The following is a 27,603-nucleotide window of genomic DNA, read 5'->3' as shown; positions in this document are numbered from 1 at the left end:
CATAAATATAAAAATACGAAATTAAATTGTATTTGGATGAATATATATATATATTTTAAATATAGAATTGATTATGTATTATACATATATTTAAATTGTAAAAAATACATAAATTATTAGTTAAATAAATAAAAAATATATAAGCTTCATGACTGTAATTTAAAAAAATGAAATTAGAGGATTGTAAGGTTAATTTCATATTAAAAATAATCAAAGGTATAATGGGACAAATTTATAAATGCAAATTATAAAATGTCAAATATATTATGAATATGGCCTTATTAACCAATTTTTCCTTAAATATTTCAAATTTTCTTCTAAGTATCAAACTAAAATGTACGATAATATATATTTTCCTTAACCGGAAATTTATGACAAATTTTCCTTAAATTCTCTTTTGGTTCTGGTTCTGGTTCCATAGACATGCTTTGGACAATATTTGAAACAACACCCATTAACAAAAGAAAAATGCAACAACGCAAATATTAAAACCGTAGAAAAAGAATATCAAAGCATATAAAATCAAGCAACATAAAAAAAAGAATTAGTAGATTATACCATTTGTCTCCATCTTAACCGGAAATTTATGACAATTTGCACTTCCGAATTTGTTCGGTCAGAGAATTAGATTATTATTCCACAATCTCGCAGCTCCATACAATGTCCATATATACAGAGTCACACAGCCGTATGTATAATTATGAACTTTTTATGTGGATATTAGTAAAATGGGATGTGTTTGCAGTAAGCACTTAGGAGGAAAAAGAACAAGGCATGAAAACATCTCGCTTCTTACTTCTCAGACCATTTGTAAGTCTGTCAATACACAATAATTTTGACACATGTTTAGTTACTAACTTACGACGTAGTTATTATTAGTTATACTGCATGGAGGTTTACTTATTTTACACGAATTGGTAGAGACCAGAGAGTAACATCTTTAAATGGTCTTGAGGGTTTGCAGTTAGCGATGCTGAGGTTGAAGTTCTACATGAATTGTTCACCAAACTCACTTCTTGTGTCAGCAGCGACAACGTTATAACCAAAGTTAGACTCCAAAATAGAAATTCTTTTCGACAATGTGAACAGAAAAGGTGTGCTTGAGTTATGACTATATATAGGTTTGTTTCAGGAAGGTTTTCAGTTTATCTTAACCAAGGACACCAAGAGACGTAGTCTTTCTACGGAGCGGGTAAAATTTCTACTATATGTATATAGATTAAACTTCTTGTAGTCAGTCCTGCTTCTTGTAGTCAATTTATATTTCTCACACGTACCACTCTTAATATTCTTAAAGAAAGTACAATATTCAATGTAACTTTTCATTACTCTATCATACGTATACATGCAGATGTTTGGACTGTTCGATATGAGAAACGATGAGGCAATAGATTTTGGAGAGTTTGTACACTCTCTCAACATTTTCCATCCGAACTCCGCCCAAAGAGAAAAAGCCTTATGTATAGTTGAACACTTTACTATATAATATTTTTTAAAAATCTATAAACCATGATATTATTATTTTTTTGTGATAAAGGTCCCATGTTAAATCTTATCACTTGTTTATAACACAGTTGCATTTCGGCTATATGATACTCGTCAGACTGGATTTATTGAACCGGAAGAGGTACGTCGGTCATCGTTGTCACACAAAATAACAAGAACACCGGAAAGTAAAAGAAAACTAAACATATATCTCTAATACCGTATAAGAAGAATCACACAGGTGAAAGAGATGATAATAGACGTTCTAGAGGAATCAGAACTGATGCTAACCGAGAGTATCATCGACTCGATTGTGTCTAAGGTAGATACTTATTTATGAACGCAGTTTACGAAACTAAAGGTTATAGACCGGTTTAACATTTTAGTTATTTATATACTGCTCATGTCTTTTTATATCAAATCACCATTTCTGTGTTGATTTATCACACCAAACATAGATACATACAGTAAAAACTCCATAAATTAAAAATGTTAGGACTATAATATTTTATTAATTTACAAAAAGTTTTCTTTTTAGTTTTTTTTTTCTATTTTTACTTATAAAATATAAAAATAGTTGATTTACTGTATATATATTAATTAAATTTTAGAAATTAGACTTTTGTATTGTTTTACTATATTATTTGGTGTATATTTTTATGTTTCATAGATTTCAAATGTGGTTTTCGATATAATTTTACTAAATATTATCATAATATATTGAATTTTTTAAAAAAATAGAGATAATTTCATTGTGAATATAAAACCAACAATATAATGTTTAGTTTGTACTTAAATATAACGTATATATAGATAAATTATTAATTTGTGACTTTAATGGCATCATATATTTACATAAGATTTTATAAAAAAATATTATCTTATTATTTTATCGATCTGTGTCATGAACCGGCCCAACTCGGGACCGAAAAATTTATTAATTTATAATGTTTATTAATTTATCAAATATTAATTTATAAAGTTTCTATTGTATCAACTTTATAAGGTTTCCTAAACTATAATCACACAATCTTAATAAGATGAAAATCATATCTCTAAAAATCTTGATTGTCATTAATTGTGATTGTTAAAGTCTTAAGTGTGATTGCCTTGATTGGTTGATAGTGGGAAATTGATATCTCACTAAATTTTGCAGACATTTGAAGAGGCGGATAGGAAGAAAGATGGGAAAATAGATTTGGAAGAATGGGAGAACTTTGTGGCCAGGCATCCTTTGACTCTCAAGAACATGACCATCCCTTTCTTGAAGTAACTTGTTTCATTCCATGTAACATATATACACATTTTACTTTATAAATACATGGGTATTTTTTTTTGGAAAAGATGAACCTCTTCTTAATGAGTGCTTCTTTTTAAAACATCTCTGGGCACCAGCTTCCAGTTCTATACTGCGTGTATATTCTTTTTGTCATATTCTCTCTCTCTGTGTAATTTTTCAGTGTTTTCTTCTTTGATTAGCCATTTGTGTATCCTTGTAATTCATAAATGAAGACACTTTTCTTATATCGAGTCTTTTCATTTCAGGGACTTGCCACGAACTTTTCCAAGCTATCTCCAATAAAAGTCAGATACTGACAGGTGATGATGAGTTGTCGATGGCTAAAGAGTAGAAGGATCAAAGGTTCTTTTAGAAAATGATAATAATCAAATGTAATATGCATATTCTTTTGCAACAAAATGTCTTTCCATTATTGTTGGCCTAATGGCCTATAACAAGAAGTTTAAGGTTCAATGAGAGTTTAATATGGCTATAGACTAGTATTTGTTCATATTAGAATATCACTAGAAACACATATTATTTCACATTACATTGTTACTGATATTTGTCAATATTACACATTGTTAATATTATACAAGTACATTTTCACATAGTCTTATGCGTTATTAGTGCATGGCACACATGAGTTCCAGGTACTTAACATTCATCATCAAAGCCATGGAGAAACAGAGAACTAACCTTCTTGCTTCTGTTTATTTCCATGCTCTTATTATACTAGCTATCTTATAAAACCATCACCCTGTTGAAGCCTTCTCATTCTTCATGATCATATGGAAAGACTTAACTCTATCTTCCCCCACTATCTCTCTAAGAACATCGTCTTCAATCTTCTCCGCTTGCCAAAGAGACGGATCCTCAACAAACTCCTCACTAAATATCATACTCGAAACCCATTCTTTCCATGTCGTCCTCTTGTACTTGTCTTCCTCCAACGTTCCTCTAGACAAGAGCTGATAAACGTACACAACTTTCTGCTGTCCCGGTCTGAACGCACGAGCTATAGCTTGCTTTGTCTTTGAAGGGTTCCACTCCGAGTCAAGCATGATCACCCTCGAAGCCGCAGTTAAGCTAATCCCTTCTGCACAAGCTGTGATCGAAGCTAACAAGACTCTTGATGGGTTTCCAGGCTCTTCAAACTTGTCTATCACTCTACCTCTCTCGAATAGCTCTTGATCACCCGTTAAGGTCAAGATCTCTCTCCCTCTCTGCCACCTAAAAATGCTCTCAAACAGTTCTATAAACAGACGGATTGGTGCAATGTTGTGGCAGAAGATCAAGATCTTCTCCCTCTTGACCACTCTGAACACTAAGTTAAGCACAAACATGACTTTAGATCCTTTCTTCGCGTCGGGCTTGAGCTTCTCGATCTCTAAAAGTTCTTGAGGGTTCAAGAACTTGGCGCAACAGGCTGAGGTCTTGACCAACCAAGGATGTATAGCTGCCAATGTAACCAGAAGCTCTAGCTCTAGTAAGAACCCGTGATAAGACGCCATTACGTTTCCAAGCTTTGTGAGGATCTTATGCTGTATATCCGTTGAGTTCATCAACAGCGTATAGATCTGCAAACCGGGAAGAGCATCGCCGCCGCCACTTCCTTCATAGTTGTCAATGAAGCTAGTAGTCATGTTCCTAAGCATGTTGAGACCTTGAAGACGTTCATCTCCCACACCAGCATCAATCTTCTTGGCGATGTTATCAAGAAAGAACTTACGAGCTCTGTTCTCAAGAAGGTGAGGAGCTTTATTCACACCTTGATTAGCCTTGAACTTCTGATCCAACTCCATTAGAACTTCATGAACAAACTTTGGTCTAGCTAGACACAAAGTGTTGAAGTACTCACAGAAGTTGTTTTGAAACAAAGTACCTGAGAGAAGTACTCTCAAGTCAGTACCAACTTTCATCAACCCTTTGCGTAGTCTCGACTTGGTGCTCCTAGGGTTATGTCCTTCATCAAGAATAAGAAGTCCAGGACTCTCTCTTAGCACCTTGGCCATGTACTTCCTGTGAGCAAACTTGGAGTCTTCCCTCATCAAAGTCAGAAACGAGGTGTAACCCATTACAAGAACGCTAGGGTGTGCGTGCCATTTCTGTATCTTCTCTAAGCAGTCAAGAACATGCATAACATCTTGGCTAGGTTTAGGAACTCTATTGAAGTTAACTACACTGTTCTTCTTGAATACACAGTAGGTTCTTCGTCCATGGATCAAATGAACAGGAACTGGGATCTCCCATTTGATGAACTCCTTGTACCAAGTGTAGAGAGTTGTTTTTGGAGCAAGAACCAAAGGTCTCTTCCCGGGAAACAGCTTTAGGTAGCTTGTGAGGAAAGCAATCATCAGGAAAGTTTTGCCAGCTCCTGGAGCATGAGAGATCACACAGCCTCCTATGTTGTCAGAAGTGGGATCCATAAGAGGAGGCTCCACAGATCCTGCTAGGTTTCTCCAGAGAAACTCGAAAGCTCGCCGCTGATGCATATGTAGTTTCCTCTTAAGGTGAGGTATTAGTGCCCAAACGTTGTCACTTTCTTCAGCTGTAAGCATCTCAGAAGATTCATTTGACATAGTGAAGTCTTTGCTTGTGGATTCTTTGTGGCTCAGTTTAGTCTTTATGTCATCTTCTTCTATCTGCTTAGTCTCTATAGTCCACTTCTTATGTTTAGCCTATTTAAACCAAACCACAAACACAATCAATTAGTCCATCCGATTCATATTAAGTGTCGTTTTAGCATTTAAATTTTGTTTCGGTTATAAGTATCATTTTACATTTCCAATACATGTAGTAAATAAAAATTTCCAGCTCTTATCTTTATATTTGAATTCATTAATTAACTAAAATCAAACAAAATAATGTATTAATAGGGATAAAACAGAAAAATTACTAGTTTTCTAATTTTATGTGCAAAAACCTTAAACCATTCTTGATGGAGTATGGAGCGAAGTAACATTACATTATAAATTTCCAGCTCTTATCTTTATAGTTGAATTCAATAATTAACAAAAATCAAACAAAATAATGTATTAATAGGGATACAACAGAAAGATTACTAGTTTTCTAATTTTATGTGCAAAAACCTTAAACCATTCTTGATGGAGTATGGAGCGAAGTAACATTATATGTTTGTAAAGTGGTGAGGAGTTTCACTTACAAAAGGTGCAGAAACATGTTTGATCTCACTTCCTACATGACCACATAACCTACAACACATCCCAATCTCTTCATCCAGCATATATTCATGTTCACAACCACTTTTAGCTTTTTCAAAAGCCTCGTTGTCCACTCTTACCTACATTATCAACATGTATATAATATAGTTTTAAGAGATACGAGAAGATATTTGGAAGAGAAGATATTTGGAAGAGAATCATATAAATAATACCTCATTGTCGTCAAGAATGTAAGAAGAAGCCAAGCAGAGTTCCATTTCTCTCCATAACATATCATTCTCTGAAGTCTCTCCCTCACCATCCTCACCAGAGGCTCCTCCCATCTCCCATCCATGCGGTTTAGAAGCGAAGTTCGTCTTCTTTAACTCCTCCCACTGGTCAACAACACTGGCCGGCTCGTTCTTGGATGCAATTGTTGAATCGATGTTGCTCATGTATGCATCTATCAGCTTGTTATATGCACCTGCGCTTAGTGTTACTTTCTTGTACACCTTTGGTTCATCAGAACACTTATTCTTTTGAGCAGCTGACCGCGATGATGATCTGGTTACTCGTGTTTGAACCGACTTCACCACGTGGTTAGGACCCTTCCAACATAGATCAGACTCCATCATCTCTTCCATTTCAGTTGCTTTCTTACCAAACTTAGCAGACTTGCTTCGGTAGTTCTCAATCTCATCAAAGTACTGGTTTCTTGAGAAACCGCCACCTTGGTCCAAGCTATTAGCATTAAGACCAAACTGTTCCAACGGTATAGGATCAAACACAGGAGTGAAAGGAATCACAGTCAGCCCAGACTTCTTCTCTTTCCGACCAAGTCCACGTCCTCTCTTCTTACCTATCATAACAATCTGACCTTGTCTACGTTTTGGTATCACTTGTAGAGACTTCCTTTGTTTTACACCAAGTCCACGTCTTCTCTTCTTCTCTACCATAACAATCTGACCTTGTCTACGTTTTGGTTTCAATTGAAGTGACTTAGATCTTTTTATCTTGAACAAATCATTTTGAGTATCATCATCATCCTCATGGCCACTATCTTCTTCTTCTTCGTAGTACTCATCTTCCATACTAACAACAGCCAACTTTTCAAACCGGTATGGCATCATCCGCACCCAACCATCATTTGTATCTATCTGATAATCACATCCGGTATACCTATCCGGTCTCATAACTCTTCTCTTGGACCGACGCAGTTCCACAACCTCATCTTCTTCCGAGTAGAGTTCTGTTTCTTGGTTCACTTCAAGATCTACTATATCCGCAGGACTAAACTTAACCACTTTGGATAAAGACACACCGTCTTCCACCGTTATATTCATAGAGCTCAAAGAGCTGCTAGAGGCTTCATCCGTTACAATCTGATAAACCATCTTTGTTTGCACTGTCCTTACGTGGAACACAATGTTTTTCATTACCGAAGTAACAAGCAACCAAGAAAGATCCGGCAAGAAGTTTCCTAACGAGAGTCTTGTTTTCATCAGTGTAGTGCAGTCCTCAGAGAACTTCCACCTGTAGAACTGATCACTACTTTGTTCCTTGTAAAACTTTTGGAGGATGGAGATTTGGTTTAGACCGATGATTACTGAGTCTCTGTTGATTCTTTGACCTTCCATTCCAATGCAGCCTTGGTCTATGTAGATTCTTACGTAGATCTCGCAAGTGCATTCAGATTCATGTGGCTTTCTCTCTATAGAAACAATCCTCGCGTCGATCCAAACCTATTCAAGAAAGAAACATACCATACATGAGCTGAAATAATATTTTTGGTTAGAGTATTTCAAAGTTGCATGCACATACCGGTTCCAAGTCATCTTCATGGAGAGGATAGAGAACACAAACATCGATACCAGGCCGGAGGAAACATGTGCAGTCGTTCAAAGTGGCCTTTCTTGATCTGAGACGAAGTCGTTGGAAGGGACGTATATCTTCCAATATATAGCCGTTCTCTAACAGAGGTACTGTCATCTTTCCATGTTGGATCCTTATGTATTCCACAGGCTTCCATGTACCACAGGAGAAGATCTCGAAAGCTACACATTCAGAAAGGTTTCTCTCCATTAGTCAAAGTAATCCAGTCCACACTATTGACTCTCTGAGTTGCATATATAAAGCAACACTTACGGAATGGATCAAATGGATGCTTCAAATCATAGAAACGTCTTCTCTTCATCCTTTTCTAATGTTTTGGGTCAGTTAACCAAACGCATACTACCTGAGGATCCTGTGATGGCAACAAAAGTAAGAATGAGTACTGAAAGGACCAGGTACAAGTAGACATGGGCGAGATAAGTATAACTTTTGTCCATAGCCGTAAATATGATAAGTTATAACGAGAAACCGGCTAGGAGTTGGTCTAGTGGTTAATTTGTTTAGATTATATAGTAGGTTCAAGTCTAGGGTCTTTTTTCAAAAGAGGAGAGTGAATTTAAAATAGTTCAGGTCTCTAAGAGATGTACGGGACCTACGGGTTCAAAACGTTCTAATCATTCAAAACAAAGCTATAACGACAAACTCTCATAAGGCAGAAAAGAGAGAGAGAGTTTGGTTTTAGATTTGTAATGTATCTTTTTTTCTCCACCACAAATTGAGAGCTTATTCATTGCATGCTTCTACCGCACAAAATTTTGGTCTCATATGCATAAAAGAACTCTGTAACTACAAACATAATCACTTCCATCACCCTTGATCTAACCAAACCCACTTCATCGGAAAAGTCCACAAGTGTTAATCTTTGTTTTTTTCTTAGTAAAAACAAAACTCATATATTTCCTCTAGAAGAGAAAAGCCAAGAGGATGGAAATGTATAATAAAGCCACTAAAACGGTTAGAAAAAATAGTAACAATCCCCCTTGTGATCAACAAAATCCAGATATCTAACAAAAAAAAAAAGAAGAATAATAAGCAAAGGTGATACAAAGCAAACGATCATAATGATTATCACCTAAAAGGTAAATCATGAAGCATAAAAGCAACACAAGAGCGACAAACAAAACTGGGATTGAGAAGCCAAGAAATGTAACGATGATCGAAGAACAGAGTCAGTGAGAGTGACCTTGGAATATGAAACGAATCCAGAGTCTGCAGTACAGAGAGATGATTTACTATTCCATGATCCAAGGGCAATAGAGGTAAAGAAAGATGAAAAGAAACTATATTATACTGTAAAAAAAAGGACGGAGACTTCAATACCGCACTGGTTACTTTAGAGTCTTGGTCACCGTGAAGTTGCATATTAAAAAATATTGTAGAAAAGTTTGCATGAATACCTTTTTTTCTTGTTGATGATTATGAAAAAAGGCAGTCTCCGATTGACAAATATACCGAGCGAGCGGAGAGGTTTAAGGAGTGTCTGAGAGAGGACAGTTTGGTAATAATGGCTGCATGTTTCTTAAATGCACGTGTAAAATAAGCGGCTGTGATTTGTTCTTACTTCTTAGATAGATCTTCCGAGACGAGAGAAAGTCAAGCTCTGAGAATTCAGTGGGGTCGACACTAAAGATATCGCGGTAACTCTTTGACAGCGATTGTTGTAGAAAGTAGTACATACAGTAAAATAGTAAATTATTAAGAGCAGAAATGTTGAAATTGAAGGAGGAACTGACTCGCAATTTTCTTTTTCCTCTTGTTTGGCCCTAACAAGTACAATCTTTAATGCTTCAAAAGTTACAAAAATACTTCAAATGAGAGTGGATCTATAGGTCATGAAAAAGGAGAGATGATAGATATAAATCGTTGGGATGGTACAATTAATGTAGCATAAAGGTCTAACTCTATGTACAAAAAATATTCTTAGTTCACTCCATTAATATGATGACGATCTTGATCACATTTACACCAACGCGTGTTTCTCTTCCCTTTACATAGCCTTCTTTGCTTCCAGTCGTGCAAGCCTTCTGCTTGTGTGTCTTTGAGCCAGATCGATGGTTAAAGTTTCCAATCGTGCAATGATGTTAAGAAACTGCATATGCTCCAATTTGTATTTTTATCGTACTATGTCATTCTGTGTATATATTAACGTGTTTTTAGCGTCGGTTTGTACTATTATATTATTTTCTCATAACATAGTCTTTTTTTTTAAACGGCTTCTCATTACAGTCTATTCAACAACTGGTTCGATCGTACGTAATCAGTGGCAAGTTGGCAACCCTACTAAAGTTGAGTCGGCCATGACCATCTGCCTAAGTCAAGCTTCTACTTCTAGTTTTTTTTTTTTTAGTTTTTCGAACCAATTTAAACATTAAGCATTTGCTAATTTTGCTGATTATTAGATGTAATATGATTTTAATTTCAAAAAATATTCAAATAGCTCAATCTCGTTTCAAAATATAATATTTTATCTAATAAAATATTATATTTTACAAAAAAAGAGAGAGAATAATATGTTACTTTTACTAACTAACCTCCTATATTTTACAAAAAAAGAGAGAGAATAATATGTTACTTTTACTAACTAAACTCTTATATATTAAAACATAAGTTACGATTCATGTGTGATTTTTTTAAAAATAGATATAATAGACATATTCCTAGAAAGTCATGTTACATTTAATCTCTAATCTTATCATTTAAATTTTGGGTCTACCAGAAATTATTATTGAGCTATCAATAATTGGATTTAAACAATAGATGATCCATTGGATTTATAGATAGTATAAATTAAATAGATATAATTTAATGTTGTAATACTATACCTCCATATGTTAATTATTTAAATATTTGTCGATGTTCAATTTTAAAATTATAAATATTTTTTAAATAGCAAAAATTATATTATCAAACAATGATTAATCTTTACTACCATAAACCAATGAAAAAAATTAACTATATAGTTTATTTTTAAAATTTAAAAAAAATTAAATATTTAATTATTATTTACTCGATAATATAAATATATGAAGCAAAATTTTTAATTCTTTAAAAACTTTCTAAATTTGTGAAATTACTTTCTAAATTTGTGAAATGTTACAATATTTTTGAATATGAAAATAAAACAATATTTTACTAATCTATATATATATAGTTACGATTTTAATAATGAAATAATAATCCAAAATATATATATATATAAGAAGATACAAATACATGTGAAAGTTTGAAACAATCTATTCAATGAAAAAATATACCGTATACTTATTATGTTTTAAAAATTGATAAACACATATATATTATAATATACACCAATTTAGAATTGAAAATAAAATGTTTATATAAAAATAAATGAAAACAAAAATCCGCGCGGTTGCGTGGATCGAGATCTAGTCTTATCTTAAAATTGGTTCAAGTCACCATGGTTCGTTACTTTCTTCGTATAGTTTTTACATAAGCGCCACCTAAAGATAATAACAATTTAAATAGAATAAAATTTACGTATATTTATATATTTCAACAGAATTTACATAAATACATATATTTCTACTCAAATATACATATATTGTAAGCTATATTAAGTTATACTCTTACTTATAAAAAATAAAATAGCAGTTAAATTAAATAAATCATAATGATATAATTTAGTAAATTTATTTTAATAGACTAAAAATTCAGAAAACAATTTTTTTATAAGGAATGATATTTTTGGGTAACAGTCTTCATATTTTGTTATATATGAAATATATAGATAGTTAATGATTAGTGTGTCAAAAGTTCCCTTTTTGAAAACAATATACAGCTCATTCTTATGTGTCTACCAAAATAATATGAAAATACATATCATTTCTTTTGTGTTAGGACATATGTCTTAAATAGCAGTTAAATTAAATAAATCATAATGATATAATTTAGTAAATTTATTTTAATAGACTAAAAAATCAGAAAACAAATTTTTATATGGAATGATATTTTTGGGTAACAATCTTCATATTTTGTTATATATGAAATATATAGATAGTTAATGAGTAGTGTATCAGAAGTTCCCTTTTTGAAAACAATATACAGCTCATTCTTATGTGTCTACTAAAACAATATGAAAATACATATCATTTCTTTTGTGTTAGGACATATGTCTTTCCAAATAAATCAAAATTATACATGATGTCAGCTTGCATATTTTTTGTGTGCGTTAATTGTGAATTCAGTGTTGAAAATATCATATTAAAAATTGGTCACATATAGATATACATATGTATGTGTGTGTGTGGTATATATGCAGGCATGAGTCTTATGATAATCCAGCAAACTACCTGAATATCTCCATCAGTAGCATCCAACCATTAGAAAGCAGTCAGGTAACTTATGATAGTTACAAGTGTTTCATTGTAGTTCGGTATTCTGGATCCATTGTTTCATCCATTTTTAAGTTGAGCAATCTTTTTCAGATTAATTCTTCAAAGCACACCCTCTCTCTCTCTCTCTTTAGCCATGAATGTATTGGGCTTACCCTGCTGGTATGTTCTACAGTTTATATATATATATATATATTTATCGTCTAAATTCTCTCTGTTTTTTGTACTAATTAAAAAACTTCTTGGCATGTGGTTCACGTCACAAGTGTAATTACGGTTTGTTGTTGGGAAATAGTTTCGAACACACATGGCTTTCTAGGTTCTAACATGATGGATCATATGCTTACTGTCTTTCAGTGTAAATCAGAGGCCGACATTTCGACCAAAGAAGAGGAAGCATCATCCATCAGGGACCAATGTCAGTGGACTGAGTATTAGTGATCATGTGGTTGAAAAACCATTGACAGCGACTCTCGTGAGTTACAACCTCAGAGAAGCCGTGAAACTACCTTATGGTGAAGACATTAACCAGTGGTTGGCCATTCACAGTTAAGACACAATCATTCTTATAATCCCTACTTGATTTGTTTATTATCTTAATATTTAATTTGTTTGTTTGGTTTCTTTTAGCCATAGATTTCTACAACCAAGTAAACGTTTTGTACGCTACTCTCAAAGAGTTCTGCACAACCACCACTTGCCCTATCATGAATGCTGGATCCTTGTAACTCACTCTTTCACTCATGACTCTCATCCATCAATCCAAATCTGAGTTGATGATACATAACATTTTGGTCATTTTCTTCTTCTTTTTGGTTGCAGATATGAGTATAGATGGGCAGATGGGATCGCTATTAAGAAGCCAATAACGGTTTCTGCTCCTGAATACGTTGGGTATCTCATGAACTGGATTGTAACTCAGATCGATAATGAAACCATCTTTCCGCAAACACCTGGTACCTGTTAAGCTTGTCTATAGATTTGAAACGTATCTAATCAAAGTTTTTTTTTTGTCATCAACTTAAACAGACTCATACTGACTCTCTAAATCAAAGTTTGTTTTAAGTTGTAACACTTGTGTATTTCTCATCATTTATTCAGAAGCAACATTCCCACCGAATTTTAAGGACTTCGTGAAGGTAATTTTGAAGAGGCTGTTTAGGGTTTATGCACACATCTATCATTGTCACTTTCAGAATGTTGTGAATCTCAAGGAAGAAGCTCATCTCAACACTTGCTTCGAACATCTTGTTCTCTTCACATCTGTGAGTTGATGGATTTCCTCTGGAACATGTTGAATGTTATAGTAGTTAATGTCAAAAACGCTGACGTGAGTTTATTGTTTTGCAACATGCAGGAGTATCAGTTGATTGATGAAGCAGAGATGGAGCCTCTTAAAGAGCTCGTGGGAGAGGTTCTGAAACCATAGAAAAAAGCTATGGTTTCAAGGTGGAAAATAAGGATTGTGAGATATATACCAATAATTAACATCCTAAAGGAGATGATGTTTATGCAACTAGTCGAGCTTATACAAATGAGCTGATTTAATATATGCAATAATCTATCTTCTGATGTTTTCAAAGTTTCACCATATATACTCAAATAGTCAAATATCCTCCATGGTTGGAATATATCCTTTTTATTTCTTCCTTGAACTGAGTTGCGTGACCTAGAAGGTTAGAAGAGGTTTTATGTTGCTTTGAGTTCAGAATCAAAGGACGATTCTAGACGCTAACATTTAGAGAAAAAAACACATCAAATAAAAAAATTTCTTTATAGAAAGGAGTGAAAAGCAAACTATAGTTCCTTCACTGCAAGTTTGCAACGACACCCAAACCAGCAAATATACATAGCAACCAAACTCCTCTGGGTAAACGGTGGTCTTTAACTTGACTTTGCATATAACAAGTGGTTAACATAGCTTCTCATTCTTGCAAGAACTAGTATTTATTCTACGACATGGATGACCATCAAGGTTAATTAAGAAATCAAATAGTTCCTCTTCAAATAACAGTTGGAATATATTCAAGTTTATTTGATGCGGTTAAAAAAGTTAATAGCAAAAAGCATATCAAAGAAAAATAGTTCACATCCATACTAAATGAAAAACAAAAAAAAAAACATAATATGACCCGATTTGACAAACAATTTATGATGAACTGCCTTCTCCACAAGTGAGCAAGAAGCTGAAACTTGGGTTTTCATGGATCAGTGCAAGAGTATCAATGTCGTTTACATCCCCTTGTTCCGTTGATTTTGATAAATCCTCTACGGTGAATGGAATGCTGCGTTTCGATTGATCACTCTCCGTTACTTGAGAGCAATGTGACAAAACATTTATTCAATAACAATAAGAAAAAAAGGTTTATGTTTACCTCAAGTCGTCCTCCAAAAGAAAGTCACTCCGTACACCATCGGTCAAGTCATCTATCAATCTAATCATCATGCTTGAAATAACCTTATGGTTTGAAAAAAAAGAACAAAGAGAAAGTTTAAAACAATGTCTAGATAGAATCAAAGGTTTAGACGTCATTTTACAAGTGAAAACGTACATCTGAAGAAACGCTGCTCATGTCATAAATGTCATCAAAGTACATAGCACTGATTCTGTATAGCTGCCGTATACTTAGCACCTGAACCACAAAAGCAACTTCAATGTTCGTCTCGTTGGAAAATAAAACAAAATAAGTCTAATGATCATTACCGGACAGAGTTCTCTTGTTATTTTGTCTAAGGTCATTTCCTGCTTTTGAATAATGGCCTGAAAGAGAGCCAAAACAATTGAGTTTACAATGCAATAGAAGGTGTGGCATAGCATCAAATAGAGTTATACCTGCAAGAATCCAGCTGCCTGTCTGATATGACTCAACTCATCCCAAGCTGAACCAACATACTGTTTTTTTTACAACAAACAACTAAGTCAACTTTTCAAAAAAAAAAATTGTAAAATTGTTTAAGATGCGATGAAATCAAAGCTTACTTCATCAGTAGCCTCTATACACCATTGTTTTAGTTTAGCCAAACCTGCTTCAACGTACTCCCCGTTGACAAAATAGCAACAGTCATCGCTTAGGAGAATACTGCACAAGTAGTTGATTTACAGAGAAAACTTTCTGTCAGCCAAGGAAAACTTACCTTGAGAGAAAAGAAAAGGAGATATTACTACTAGTGAACATGCATGCCTGTTTAAGAGCTGAAGATTGATGAAGAAGAATATTTGTGTGATTAATTTTCTGACCAGGAATGGTGGAGTCTGCATCAAGCAAAGTTAGAGAGTTTCATTGCTCATTACTCATTAGATTATCTCAATCCGAAGCCCAAGCTGTTATTATATTCTTAATAAATCGCAGACTCACATTGTTTGCTTTCATTAGATTCAAGTAACTGCTTAGCCTTTCCACAATACTTTCCCAGTGACCATTCAAATCTTGTTGAGGAACATTGTTTTCTTGTGCCTGTGGAGCCTATATCATTTAACAATGTCTTATACACTAAATCGATGAAACAATGAAATGAAACTTGAAGGTCAATAAATAGATACACTGATTAAAGGGAACAAAGAAACAACCTGAGTACATAACCGGAGAAGAGAAAAGACCTCAATCTTTAGACTATCTCTGATCATAACATACATCTTTTCTAGGAATCCAATAAGCTGCTGCTTGAAAAGAGTTGCTGGGTACTTTGCTTCAACTTGCATTTGTCTATCCAAAGAAGAGACAACACCGCCTCCCATGCATCCCTATTTAGAGTGTAAACAAGACGCACAAGACATGAAGTGAGTCAGATAAAGGTCAAGTCAGGGAGAGTAAAAACAAAGATTTATAGCTTGTTACTCTGGACGCTGGTATTGCAGCACTTGTGAATGTGTGCTGCAGTAGCTTTAGTAACATGGCTGAATTAGATAACCAATACGCCAAAACTTGGTTGTTATCTGGTACCTGTAATGGAAGACAACATTTTTCATATTGAATCAAACACTTGCTAACGTTAAATTTATTTTAACCATGTTTCAATAATTCATAACCAAAAGCTTCTGAACAGTGAAGCAAGAAAGAATCAGCTCTTACTTCAATGGCCGAGGCTATTGTTTGAATGATACGGTCAAAGATGTTGGTTTCTTCGAGTTCAAATGATCTCCAGTGAAGGAGACATTTGTAAATGAGACATGCAGCAACAGGGTTGCCTCCAGCAAAGCCAAGGTTTTCTGAGATGCATGTGACTAGTAGTTCCTGATTTTCCTGAGTGACACCAAGCTAATAAACAGAATGCAATACTCAGAATAAAAATACATGAACAGACAAGCATTCTTCACTTTATATGAATCCACGCAAAGAAAAGAAATAAGTATGGTGTTGGCACCAGTAACACACACACCTTTAGAGCCTCCACCTCTGAAGTCAATGAAATGATTTTTTCAGTATCCTTAACCAATACCGAAGTCACCTTATCTACTGGAGCCTCCTGTTACATTTATAGGCCATAAGCAATTGAAGAAACAAGAAAGTAACCAGGTCTCATTTTTAAATGTGCAATGACTTAATTAAAAAAAAAAAACACACTTCCTCTTACCTGTGTAGGCATTGTATTTCTCTTCTAGTCCGAAACCAAAAAGCAACACCAACATGCAAACGTCTGCACCTGAAAAAAATATAGTTATAGCATATTTAATCAACCAACAAGGATAACGATGACTAGTAAGAATCTATCTGGAGCATCAAAACTTGTGAGCAAAACGAAATAGTCAAAAGTGTATTGGCTAAGTTTAACAAACATGAGGAAAAAAAAAAACAAAACACACTGCTGGTTCATAAATTCCTTTGAAAAATGAAGCAAGAAAGAACCAACTTACTTCAATGGCCAAAGCTGCTTCTGTCTGAATGATGAACCCTGGTTTCTACATGTTTATACAAACGTCATCCGAAAATTAAATTTGCAAATTAAGAGAAAATATAGAAAATGATGATCCATTTATATTCTACAAATAAAATGGTAAGTTTTTTCTAATACTATTATTAATTTAATCATTTATATTATATTATCAATCTCATAAATAACATGTAGTTGTTATATTGAAAATTTCTGTACAAGTTTACCCTTTAGAAGTAATATTTGAGAGAAACAATAACAAAAAATTGCAGTCTAACCAATAAAATTCTGGTGCACAATCTCACTATAATTTATTTATTTATTTGCAGAGTCTAATTTTATTTTAAAAAAATCAAAACTACCTAACTTTATATATCTCCAAATACTGTTTATATAATAGGATGTCAAATGTATAGTTGGTGATCATTAATAGAATTAGAATATTTTATTTTAGTAAAAAATCTATTATCTGATTTTATTCAACATTCCTATTTTGTTCTCATTAAAATAATACTAGATTTTGACTCGCGCTTCGAAAGCGCGTGTTTACTTTCGGTATTAAAAGATTTTTTATATGAATTTATGTATAAGATATTGTATAGTTATGGGCATATTTATCCAGAACCGAAGAATCAAAAAAATCAAAACTAAAACCAAACAGAAGTTTATAAATAACCAAATGAATCATTTATCTTTGGAACCAAAAAATCAAAAGATTAACCATAATCGAACCGAAAAACAAATGAGTACATGAATTTTTAAAATAAAATTATATAACTACAAATATTAATTATATTTAATTTTTAAATAGAAAATAATCCTAAGAATATAATTTATAAACTGAATTACTCAAAGAACGAAGTACCTAAATATTTTTTTCCGAAGTTTTAAAAAATTATCCATGAATGTCGAAGTTGAATAGTGTATTTATATTTAAATAGAAATAATTCTATTTGTACAAATTATTTAACTACTTTTAGTGGGATACAATATCTATTTTATAGACGATAAATATAAACATTATTTTTATATTCGAACCAGTTATGCAGTCAAACTCGTAAACTCAGTGATCCTCATATAACCCGTTTGGATTTAGTGAAGATCTGTTAATTAAAAATCCTATAAATTTATAAAATCTGTCATTAACCCGTGATATGACATTGGTCGACCCGATAAAAAAAATAATTAAAATTCTCATTTACTTTTTAATAGTACATAAGATTGAGTAAAGTATTTGATAATAGACCCATAATATAACAAGCATGAAAACTACGATTTTTAGATATGGTCCATAATGGTTATATATAGTTTGTAAGTGTATATTGTCTGGCCGTTGTGGTCATATATCTTCTAAGTTGTATAATATGATCTATACGGAATATGGTGAGATTATATTATAATGCAGGGTATAAGCAGTGATTTTTAGATAGTTTAATTAAGGTCCAATATGTTAACATAGTAATAATTGAATTGATTAAGTGGTCAATAATTAAGATAATTTATATTTACATGTTGTGTTTAAAAATATGCTTTGAAATATATTAATTTAGTATTTTACATGATTTATAAGTAAAAACACTGTTGTGTTTAAATAATATAGTCCTATTCTTTTAGTAGATTTTATACATAGTAGCATCTATCATATTATTTTTAGTAAATTTTCTTGATATAGAATATTTTTGGGATGTTATGATAATAAGTTTTTTTTTTTATTTTTAATTAAGATTTCAAAATATTAGATTGCTTTAATTTTTACAACATATATAGATTTTTTCGTGGTGCATTTTAAAAATTTATTCTTTATTATTTATGATTTTATCCTTTGTAAAATTTGAAATATTATCATTTTGAGTTTGAATATTTATTTTCAAAATTTTATATTTTGTCAAGAAAACTTTGAAAAATTAGACTGCTATTTTTTGAGTTTAGAATATTAGATGAATTATGAATTTGTTTTGTTACTACATTATTTTATATTAATATTTGAATTTTTGGTAATATTTTCTCAATTTTTATCAATAGATTTTGTTATAATTAATAAAATGGTATAATTAAAATTTGATTTGTCATTAATAGTTTAAATGAATTACTAAAATTTTATAGTGTTCTAATAACATATTTTTTAAATAGTGTATGAACTAAAGGTTATTATGTACTATTATATTTTTGTATATAAACATTTAAAAATACATTGTTGAGATTCTAAAATAAATAAAAAGATAATATATAGTTGTAGATATAAAAGTTTAACCTATGTTAATAAATTTATTTTTGTATAAAAATATTATATAATTTACGAATTTTAACTTATTTTAATGATGAGTAATAATTTATTTAAATGAAATATTTTTAAAAAAGGAATTTCTTAACTTACCTATTTAATATAATTTTGTCGTATTTAATTCATATAGCATTTCTATTTTTCTGTAATACATAATATAATTATAAATTTTATTTAAAATAGTATATACTTTTTATTTTCTTGTTTTATAATAAAATTTTAGTTAACATTGATTTATAAAAATATTATACAACTAATACAAAATTAATTAATATGTTATTTTATAAAATATGTAAAATTTTTAAGTAAGATTTTGTTTGATTCTTTGTCAACAGATTTTGTTATAATTAAATAAATAAAATTCAAATTTATAGTCGGTTTATTATTAATATAAATGATTAAGTATGTTATATTAACTAGAGAAAAATAGGACCCTAAATTAATAGATAAGATTTCTCAAAATACATTTTCTTCATCCTAAATTACATAATATACAACCCTATTCTTTGTTCAAAACTACAAGCTGTGTTTGTGTTTTTCCTTCAGCAAAGAACTACGTGCCGTCTTAATCTAAAATAAACAGAACAGAACATTTCTCCTCCGTGACACTGACACAGCACTCACTAATCAGATCTCTCGACCACCTTTACGAGTTTTGATCATGGCTCAGATGATTCGAATGAAGATCCAATCTGTGTTGATTCCCCAAGTTTACCTGCCGCTCTTTGCAGCTGGTTAAGGCCGTCGCCGTGAGACTCAATAATCGTTAAGTAAAAGTCTTCTTTTTTTTAAGGGCTTATTGGCGTAATAGCTATATTTTAGAAGGAAATCAAGAGTATGGACATGATTTTGACAGAATGTAGTGATTGTCTTTTTGCCATCATTTCAGCCGGTTATACCCTTCTACGTAACAAGTACCCAGTTCCTTCACATAAAATAAACGACGTGGTGATTTTGTGACCCATAGTAACAATGAGAGAATTTTGGAAGCGTGAAATAAAAATCAGAGGAAGAAAAATATGCAGAGAGAGGAGTAGATGAAAATCGGAAGTGTAAAGGAAACAACGTTAAACAAACGGAGAATGCAAGAATCGTATTACCATACTATATATTTTACATAGAGTAGTAGAAATACAGATATAGTTCCAATTCAAATAGCATATGCATAATATAACGACAGGTGGAGTGGAATTCCGAGAAGAAGATCTGCTATTCCATTTCCGCTAGGTGGAGTGGAATTCCGAGAACCGGGGCAGAATTTCTACTATTCCATGTAACTACTATTTCATGTAACATAAACCATGTTAATTATAGACTAGCTGCATAATATATCATGTATATATATTTAAGTAATATAATGGGAGATTGGAGAATTGTATTTACATTCCTAATGAGTCAGATGAAAAACAAATATAACGGAGGTGATAATAGAACAGTTAAAAGTAATCACTAAACCTAAGTTAGGGAAATATAAACCCCAAGACATAGATAACCGAACCAAATCCTGTTTGAAATTAAATCCACCTGTCATAATAGACAAGATATGTATTTACACGCTTCATAAGCAACATCAAATATAAAGCTAGGGGATATGATAATAGAACAGTTGAGTGTAAACATTAAACCCAAGTGTAGGAAATATAAACCCCAATACATAAGGAAACCAAATCTTATGGAAATAAAAACCTCATGACCACATGGAATACCAGTGGGAAAAGTAGGTACAAATCTTATTGTGATATGTATATATTATTGTAACCATTTCATTCCATATACGGTATACTATGTGAGTTGGATACAAATCTAATGAAAGAGTGATAAAACTACACTTGACATTAAACACTAGCTGCAGAGTACATCATGTATATATTTAAGTATAATAATGGGAGCTTGGTGACATGTATTTACATTCATAATGAGTCAGATGAAATACAAAACTAACTGAGGTGATAATAAAACAATTGAGAGTAATCACTAAACCGAAGTTAGGGGAATATAAACCCCACGACATAGGTAACGGAACCCAAACCTTCTTGAAATTAAATCCACCTGACATTCTAGGGGACATATGTATTTTCTTGCCAGTGGGTTCACAGCCTGTCTCAAACAATCTACTTGGAAGCTCTAGCTCGTCCATAACAAACCTGGATGTTATCAAAAAAAGATAGACAAAGAGTGAGGATGGTTCATCGTGGCAAATGCAATATATAAATGAACAATGAGCTAAACAGAGGATGAACCGGGAGAAGAATGGAAAATCATTATGAGTGGATTTACTATTCGATATGAAATGGAATACTTTGAAAGACATACTATTTGACTTGTTTAGAAGATATGAATACTATTCCACTTGTTAATAATAGGAACAACAAAACGTACATGAAGAACTTACGAATCAAACCACACCCAAACACTAATTGCAGCAAATCAAGAATAATGAAAACCTATAGTCTACGACATACAATGGTATAGTGGGTGACAAATACTATTACATTTGAAATAGAAACCAGATCTGGAAATTTATATTATTTATACTGACAGGATAATTCTAATGAATGATATATGCTACAATCTGCACATGAATTACTACACCACATAGTTCACAACATCGACATGAAACAACTCAAATTTAAGAAACTCTCACACAACCCGGAAAAACTCAAACCCTAAATCAATTTAAGAAATTCCAACCTCAGAGGATGAAATTCCGTCACCGGAAGTATGGTATCCCGGTTCCTTCACAATGATAAAGACAACAAGTAAAAACCCTAATTTTGACGAGATAGAAAAATCAAATCAGAGAAACAGAGAAGAAGCATATGGAGTCCTGAACTTACGGCGGTGTCAGAGATTTGAGAAACCCGCTATGCCATGAAGTTGGAGATACCGGCAATTTAACTTGCCTCCGCCGAGATCAGAACGCAGTAGCGAAGACGGAGACGAAACCGTTAAGGATTAGAGAAGACAAAGATGATCAGAAGAGAGAACGACGGAGATGCTCAGGGGATTGCATGCGGAGGCGAGCGGGTGGAGGAGAATTGCGGCAGGGGCGTCTAGAGTGCGAAGAACCACCGATGAAGAAAGTGAGAATGGAGGTTGTGTGGAAACGGAAAGGACACGATTTACTTTGAGGATAAAAAGTATTTTATTTTTAATTTTTTTTTCTAGCAGGTGAGCCGGTAAATTGAAGAGGGTATCACAGTAATATTATGTATATAAGACGCCGTGTATACATCCGTTAGGGTAAACCACTAGTCTGCTAATTATAGTTTTTTTCATGTCTATAGACCCCAATTCCCCTTTTTTAATTGCATTTACCAATATCCAGTAGGTGGTGATGTGTATTTTACAGAGAAAAAAAAGACCAAAATAGCACTAAATCAAGTTTTTGTTCCCAAACTAGCACTCAAGGCCAAAAGTCACAAAATAACATTCAAGAGGTGGGGTTTAGAGTTGAGAAATGAGGTTTTGGGATAAGATTTCAAATTTTGAAAAATAAAAAAATTTAAATTTTTCAAAAGATAAAATGTTATTTTGGTCGTTTTAGTTTTTGAGTGTTATTTTTGTGATATAAACTTAAAAAGGTGCTATTTTAGAGATTTACCCTATTTTACATGTAGTTGCTATCACTATCAATGTCTTTGAATTCACATTAAAAATATTCTAACGAAGGAAGACTGTCAAATGTCAAATTCAAATTTTCAGAAGAGACTTTTAACGAGAATGACAAAGAGTTGCTTGTCTGGTGTTGAATGTCGGCCAGTGATAAAAATGCTTTGCCTTTACTCTCCCTGGTTACACACCTTTATAAAGGCTTGACTGTTGACAAAAACAAAACAAAAGATGTTGACAAAGGACTCATCTCACATATTCAACGACTTCATTTAATTGTCCCCACTACCTTCTTTCAGTGGAATTGCATTTTGAGTTTGCTTCTTTCTTTATTATACCTTAAAGGCTTTAAACTTACTCTCGTTTTCTCTTTATGTTGAAGAAGACGAAGCTATGAAGCCGTTTCTTTCAATTGCTCTACTCATGTTCTTTGAAGCTTTCACGGTGGTCTTTGCTCAAGCCAGGTTTTCGAGTGAGACTGACATGAAAGCTTTGCTCGAGTTCAAGTCCCAAGCCGCTGAGAACAATACTGAGGTCTTGTCCTCATGGAACAGCTCCTCTCCGCTCTGCAGCTGGACTGGTGTTACATGCGGTCGGAAGCGAGAAAGAGTTGTGAGTCTTGACCTCGGAGGATTCAAGTTAGCTGGTGTGATCTCACCCTCCATTGGTAACCTCTCTTTCCTCAGAGTACTTAATCTCGCAGACAACTCTTTTACAAGTACCATCCCTCGAGAGGTGGGGATGCTGTTTAGGCTTCAGTACTTGAACATGAGCTTTAATCTTCTCCAAGGAAGGATTCCTCCAAGTCTCTCCAACTGCTCTACGCTCTCGACTCTTGATTTATCCTCAAACCAGATTGGACACGAAGTTCCTTCAGAGCTAGGTTCGCTTTCGAAGCTTGTCATCCTCTCTCTTGCTACGAACAACCTTACCGGGAAGTTTCCTGCATCTTTAGGAAACTTGACTTCACTCCAGAAGCTTGACTTTGCTTATAACGAGATGGAAGGAGAGATTCCATACGATGTTGCTAGATTGAGACAACTGGTGTTTTTTCAGATATCACAGAATGGTTTCTCAGGTGTGTTTCCTCATGCGTTGTACAACCTCTCCTCGCTTGAGTCTCTATCCCTAGGTGGCAATAGCTTTACAGGTAACCTTAGGGCTGATTTTGGTTACCTTCTTCCAAACCTAAGAACACTTCTTTTGGGAGAAAATCATTTCACCGGAGCTATCCCCATAACACTTACAAATATCTCAAGCCTCGGAAGGTTTCATATCTCATCTAATAACCTCACAGGAAGCATCCCTTTGATTTTTGGAAAGCTACCTAACCTGTGGTGGTTAGGGATTGCTCAAAACGCTCTTGGAAAGAACTCGTTCAGTGATCTTGAGTTTATTGGTGGTTTAACTAACTGCACTGAACTAGAGTTCTTAGATGCTGGCTACAACAGACTTGGAGGTGAGCTGCCTGCCTCAACAGCCAATCTGTCTACCAAGCTGACTAGTCTAAACATGGGAGGAAACCACATCTCTGGAACCATTCCTCGTGACATCGGTAATCTCGTAAACCTGCAAGTACTCAGTTTGGAAGCAAATATGTTGACAGGAGAGCTTCCTGTCTCTTTCGGGAAGCTTTTGGAATTGCAGGTGCTTGAAGTGTACACAAACTCATTATCTGGGGAGTTACCGTCTTACTTTGACAAGATGACTCAGCTGCAGAAGATTCATTTGAACAGCAATAGTTTCCAAGGAAGAATCCCCAAGAGCATTGGAGGATGTAGAAACTTGCTAGACTTATGGATTGATACAAATAAGTTGAATGGGAGTATACCTCGGGAGATACTGCAGATTCCATCTCTTGCTTTCTTAGATTTGTCAAACAATGTCTTGACAGGTTCTTTTCCGGAAGAAGTTGGGAAGTTAGAGCTGCTTGTTGGACTAGCTGCTAGCGACAACAAGTTATCAGGACGCATTCCACAAACTCTAGGGGGTTTTCTCTCTTTGGAGTTTCTCTATCTGCAAGGGAACTCGTTTGAAGGAGCCATTCCAGATATAAGTCGGTTGGTTAGTTTATCAAATGTTGACTTCTCTAGAAACAATCTCTCTGGTCGCATACCTCAGTATCTCGCCAAGTTTCCTCAGCTGAAAAATCTGAATCTTTCTATGAACAAGTTCGAGGGAAGTGTGCCTACAACAGGAGTGTTTCGAAACGCTACAGAAGTTTCTGTTTTTGGAAACAGTAATCTATGCGGAGGGATCAGAGAAATGCAACTAAAGCCATGCATTGACGTGAAAGCATCATCAAGGCCGAGAAAGCCTCTTTCACTTCGAAAGAAGATTGCCAGTGGTATTGGTATAGGTATGGCCTCACTTTTGTTAATCATAATTGTGGCTGCTCTGTGTTGGTTCAAGAAGAAGAGGGACAAGAGGAAGAAGAATGATACTAGTAGTACTAACCAATCTTATTCCACTACTATGGGAAAGTTCTATGAGAAGTTAAGTTATAAAGAGCTTTACGATGCAACTGGTGGCTTCTCTTCAGACAATCTGATTGGTTCAGGCAACTTCGGTACTGTATATAAAGGAGTCCTTGGTCATGATAACAAACTCGTAGCTGTTAAAGTCTTGAACCTCTTGAAGCATGGAGCAACGAAAAGCTTTATGGCGGAATGTGAAACTTTCAAAGGTGTAAGGCATCGCAACCTTGTGAAGCTATTAACGGTTTGTTCAAGCCTCGATTCAGAAGGTAATGAGTTCAGAGCTCTGGTCTACGAGTTCATGCCGAAAGGAAGTCTGGATACGTGGCTGCATCAGCCAGAAGATCCCTCGAGAGATTTGACAATTCCAGAGAAACTAAACGTAGCAATAGATGTTGGTTCAGCTTTGGAGTATCTTCATGTTCACTGTCATGACCAAATAGCTCACTGTGATCTTAAGCCAAGCAACGTTCTTCTTGACGATGACCTTACAGCTCATGTTGGTGACTTTGGTTTGGCTAGGCTTTTATATAAATTCGACCGAGAGTCCTTCCTAAGCCAGTTTAGTTCTGCTGGTGTTAGAGGCACCATTGGCTATGCCCCACCAGGTAAATAAAACATCTATGCGCATAACTGCGAATTATTATTCAATCTCTCATTGTCTGTTGGTGTGGCTTTGAAACATGTAAAGAATATGGAATGGGAGGGCAGCCATCGATAAGAGGAGATGTGTACAGCTTTGGAGTTTTGCTTTTGGAGATGTTCACCGGAAAGAAACCGACGGACGAATCATTTTCAGGGGATTATAACCTCCACAGCTACGCAAAGTCGGTGTTGTCAGGAGATGAGGAGGAGGGTGGAGGCAGCAATGCCGTTGATGAGTGGTTGAGACTGGTTTTGCAGGTGGGAGTAAGGTGTTCTGAAGAATATCCGAGGGATAGGATGGGGATGGCTGAAGCACTACGAGAACTAGTCTCAGTCAGATCTAAGTTCTTCAGTACCAAGACGGATACTGCAGAAGAGCTAAGTCCCCGGGATGCTGTGCAAAGTTCTCCTCAGGAATGGATGTTAAGCGCGGACATGCATACAATGTAGACCAAAAACAAATGACATCACAATCACCTTCTCAACAACTTCTGCTTCCTCCCAAACAGAAGCCCACTCACCTTCTCCTTTTTTCGTTTCCTTTTTGTAGTTTTGAGCATTTTCTTAAATAAGATCTTCCATTTGGAAAAACATTTTTGTTCTGTGTCCATCAGGATTGAGCGAAACATGTTTGTAGAAAAGCTCACTAGTAGCAAAACTTACTTGACTATGTTTCTTTTGCTTTTACGCTAGAAACAAAGTGCACACTCATAACAAGACAAGAATTACATTACTAAACAATGCCATTACAACACGCCACAAGATCTAGTAATGTGATTATAACATACCTTTGTTACAGAATTTTGGAATAAAGAATGATAGAACTCAAACAACTATATTTTCGAAACAACATATATCAAATTTTATTAGATTTATAAAATATATTTAGAACTTTAAGAGGATGAACCGAATTAAATGAAGCTAAAAATAAAAAGTAGAAGTTAATTTAATTAAAAAATATTGTTTAATTTGAAAAAATAATATGGAGCTCAATATACCATACATGAAACAATCCAAATTATTATACATGAGATAAAATATCTACTTAAGAAGAGAACATAATAATACAAAATACAATTTTATTTTCATTATATAAATTAAAATGGCTTAAACTTCTAAACCAACATGTAAATATTTATACTGATGCATGAGAACATAAGGATACTTAATACAATTTTATTTTTTCATCATAAATATAAATTATAAAATTACTTAAAATTATAAACAACAGTAGGCAAATATATAACTATTATTAAGACTTTATTATTTTGTAATATTTATTCTCGTGTATGAATACAGGATATTATATTTAATGCTTGTTTATTTAAAATATGTCTCTTTCTACTAATTTTAAATATCCATATTTAAATATATAAATTATAATAATTTATATATTTTTAAATATAAAATATGTTAAACTCGCAAAAATCAATTTGTTAATTAACTTAATGAACTGATGAATTTAAATAAAAAATTCATTTGTTTAACTATAAATAAAAAAAATGATTTGATTAGTATTGTTTTAGTTTTGTATTTGTTAAGATAC

General features: G+C 33.6%; 5 protein-coding genes across 5 annotated transcripts; 3 read left to right on the top strand and 2 right to left on the bottom strand.

The window, feature by feature from the left end:
- Positions 1–29: 29 nt before the first annotated feature.
- On the top strand, positions 30–3,320 carry LOC103845678 (calcineurin B-like protein 5). The gene is made up of 8 exons (XM_009122559.3): positions 30–810; positions 965–1,047; positions 1,133–1,192; positions 1,352–1,460; positions 1,575–1,627; positions 1,727–1,807; positions 2,642–2,754; positions 3,031–3,320. Exons 1-8 carry the CDS (start codon positions 729–731, stop codon positions 3,065–3,067), a joined length of 618 nt encoding a protein of 205 aa, XP_009120807.1. The 5' UTR covers positions 30–728; the 3' UTR covers positions 3,068–3,320.
- LOC103845677 (SNF2 domain-containing protein CLASSY 2) lies at positions 2,904–10,760 on the bottom strand. The gene is made up of 5 exons (XM_033282694.1): positions 8,074–10,760; positions 7,750–7,982; positions 6,162–7,670; positions 5,931–6,068; positions 2,904–5,445 (listed from the first exon to the last, which is right to left on the bottom strand). The coding sequence occupies exons 1-5, from the start codon at positions 8,120–8,122 to the stop codon at positions 3,520–3,522; spliced, it is 3,855 nt and encodes a 1,284-aa protein (XP_033138585.1). The 5' UTR covers positions 8,123–10,760; the 3' UTR covers positions 2,904–3,519.
- Positions 10,761–10,960: 200 nt separating this feature from the next.
- Positions 10,961–15,320, top strand: LOC103845676 (MOB kinase activator-like 1B). The gene is made up of 7 exons (XM_009122555.3): positions 10,961–12,176; positions 12,267–12,335; positions 12,531–12,721; positions 12,804–12,897; positions 12,996–13,129; positions 13,275–13,438; positions 13,531–15,320. The coding sequence occupies exons 2-7, from the start codon at positions 12,310–12,312 to the stop codon at positions 13,600–13,602; spliced, it is 681 nt and encodes a 226-aa protein (XP_009120803.1). The 5' UTR covers positions 10,961–12,176; positions 12,267–12,309; the 3' UTR covers positions 13,603–15,320.
- LOC103846198 (myosin-17) lies at positions 14,294–16,814 on the bottom strand. Its single transcript, XM_033282745.1, has 13 exons — positions 16,746–16,814; positions 16,551–16,637; positions 16,244–16,429; positions 16,010–16,114; positions 15,742–15,915; positions 15,530–15,637; positions 15,356–15,426; positions 15,154–15,253; positions 15,007–15,066; positions 14,878–14,934; positions 14,726–14,806; positions 14,549–14,631; positions 14,294–14,458 (listed from the first exon to the last, which is right to left on the bottom strand). Exons 1-13 carry the CDS (start codon positions 16,755–16,757, stop codon positions 14,323–14,325), a joined length of 1,260 nt encoding a protein of 419 aa, XP_033138636.1. The 5' UTR covers positions 16,758–16,814; the 3' UTR covers positions 14,294–14,322.
- A 2,717-nt stretch (positions 16,815–19,531) lies between these two features.
- Positions 19,532–27,124, top strand: LOC103845674 (LRR receptor-like serine/threonine-protein kinase EFR). Its single transcript, XM_009122554.3, has 2 exons — positions 19,532–26,020; positions 26,104–27,124. Exons 1-2 carry the CDS (start codon positions 23,329–23,331, stop codon positions 26,505–26,507), a joined length of 3,096 nt encoding a protein of 1,031 aa, XP_009120802.1. The 5' UTR covers positions 19,532–23,328; the 3' UTR covers positions 26,508–27,124.
- The last annotated feature ends 479 nt before the right edge of the window (positions 27,125–27,603 follow it).

The sequence above is a fragment of the Brassica rapa genome, chromosome A10 (genome assembly GCF_000309985.2).
Source record: "Brassica rapa cultivar Chiifu-401-42 chromosome A10, CAAS_Brap_v3.01, whole genome shotgun sequence".
Classification (NCBI taxonomy): Eukaryota; Viridiplantae; Streptophyta; class Magnoliopsida; order Brassicales; family Brassicaceae; genus Brassica; species Brassica rapa.
The sequence above is the reverse complement of the archived record's forward strand: the minus strand, read 5'-3'. Positions and strand labels throughout refer to the sequence as shown.